At 42.5% G+C, this 1,891-nt stretch overlaps 1 protein-coding gene across 4 annotated transcripts in view; it reads left to right on the top strand.

Moving 5' to 3' along the window:
• LOC102677152 (extracellular sulfatase SULF-1 homolog) overlaps positions 1 to 1,891 on the top strand; it is a 72,295-nt gene that overhangs the window by 55,450 nt on the left and 14,954 nt on the right. For all 4 annotated transcript variants that reach the window (XM_031509581.1, XM_006613847.2, XM_031509580.1 and 1 more), the window contains exon 4: positions 557 to 878. In XM_031509581.1, the coding sequence (XP_031365441.1) occupies positions 557 to 878 (322 nt within the window). The remainder of the gene's footprint in view (positions 1 to 556; positions 879 to 1,891) is intronic.

Here is a 1,891-nt window from a genome sequence, read left to right as displayed (position 1 = left end):
AAAAAAAAAAAAGAAAAAAGAAAGAAAAAAGAAAGGAAATCGAATGGGCCTCTCTCGACGGTGGATATTGACTTTTGATAAATATAAAAAACAGTTATAAAACGCGAAAATTATTACTGGACGGGAGAATGCAAGAGAAAAGCCAGATACGTAGAAACGCATTTCATATTTCTTGGAAAAATTCATGACGCGACAGTATGCATCATTCACCATAAAATATCCATAGAAATCTCCATGACGCATACGGCATTCACATCATTTACATCGAATGTATTAGGATGCAAATACGTTTGAGAATAAAACGAGAGTTATTTTTTTTTTTAAAGATAAAAATTATTATCTGACAAATCATTCTTAATTCGCGGGAACGATCGGTAAAAATTTAATAGTAAGAAATAACAACGACTCTTTCGCCCCAAAAACTTAAACTCTTGTGAAATTAATCGATGAAACATCTTTTCACTCGATTCTATCGTTCGAATCTTCGAGTATCGAGGGATCGATTTTCCTTATCGCAGCAGAGTGTAATTCACTTTATCACGAACACACGTTCCAGGTTACTTCGGCAAGTATCTGAACAAGTACAACGGATCGTACATACCGCCCGGATGGCGGGAATGGGGAGGTCTCATAATGAATTCACGGTACTACAACTACAGCGTGAACATGAACGGGAAGAAGATAAAGCACGGGTTCGAGTACAGCAAGGACTATTACCCGGACCTGATAGCGAACGACAGCGTGACTTTTCTACGCCAAAGTAAACACAATTTCGCACGGAAGCCGGTGATGCTGGTCGCTAGCTTCCCGGCGCCCCACGGCCCGGAGGATTCGGCACCCCAATTCTCACACCTCTTCTTCAACGTCACCACTCACCAGTAAGTACAGAGAAACTTTGTCATTTGCCCGTCTATCTTCGTCGTTGCACCGCGCTGGTAAATCTGGGTCAGTTCGTTAGGATAGGAAATTTATTTGCCAATTACGAACGCTCCGCGCCTTTCCAACCCTCTCGTTTCAATTAACGCGACGTAATTTTCTCTTTTTTCCCCTTCTATCGTGCATCTATGGACGCGCAATTCGAATTTATTGGAGAAAAAAGAAATAAATTAATCGACAAATTTCATTTTGCATTGAAAAAATTTCATCCCTCGTTGTACTATTATTTGTGTACACTCCTTTTATCGCTTGTTTTCCACGGATGCTTTCTCGGAATTTTCTTTTCCCTTCCCCCCAAAGTATAAGACTTTACCGCGTTGAGATGGACGATAACAATAATCCTTTCGACGCTCGTCCAAGGAAAATGTAGGAAGATGTTTTGCAATTTTCTGCATAGAGAGAGAGAGAGAGAGAGAGAGATCTCAATAATCCCACCTTCTCAACATCTTATCTCAACGATCTGTCTTATCGGATTATACGGGATGATGAGTTGGACTATTAGAATGGTAGTGTTGAATTCTCGAGGGGGAACGAACACCACGATACACTCGACGCGTAACATACGCGTTTCCCCTAAATCCTCATCCAAATCCTTCGGGACACTTGCGCAAAAATTTGCAAGATTTACCAGGGACAAAGAGGAAATCGACGAACGTTACAGGTTTACGGGAGATTAAATCGCAGGCCGCAAACTCGCGCTTACTTTTCCCTCCCTCTCCCTCCCCTATTATTATTCCCTTGTACGCGTTTGACGCGTTTCATTTTCATTCACGATGACGAACGAACAACACGCAATCGTACCATAGACGTCTAAACGCCATACACCGCGCGCTTCCCGACAATAAGAGCTGTTTCTCCGAACGAGCCGAGTTTGTGCACGCGTTTCTGCCAACCATTCGACGTCCGGCGTCCAAGTTTTCTCAACCTCTGTCCGCCATTCAGACGTCGTTTCAAC

The sequence above is a fragment of the Apis dorsata genome, unplaced genomic scaffold, assembly GCF_000469605.1.
Source record: "Apis dorsata unplaced genomic scaffold, Apis dorsata 1.3 scaffold_163, whole genome shotgun sequence".
In the NCBI taxonomy this organism is placed as follows: domain Eukaryota; kingdom Metazoa; phylum Arthropoda; class Insecta; order Hymenoptera; family Apidae; genus Apis; species Apis dorsata.
This window is presented reverse-complemented; position numbering and strand designations above follow the sequence as displayed.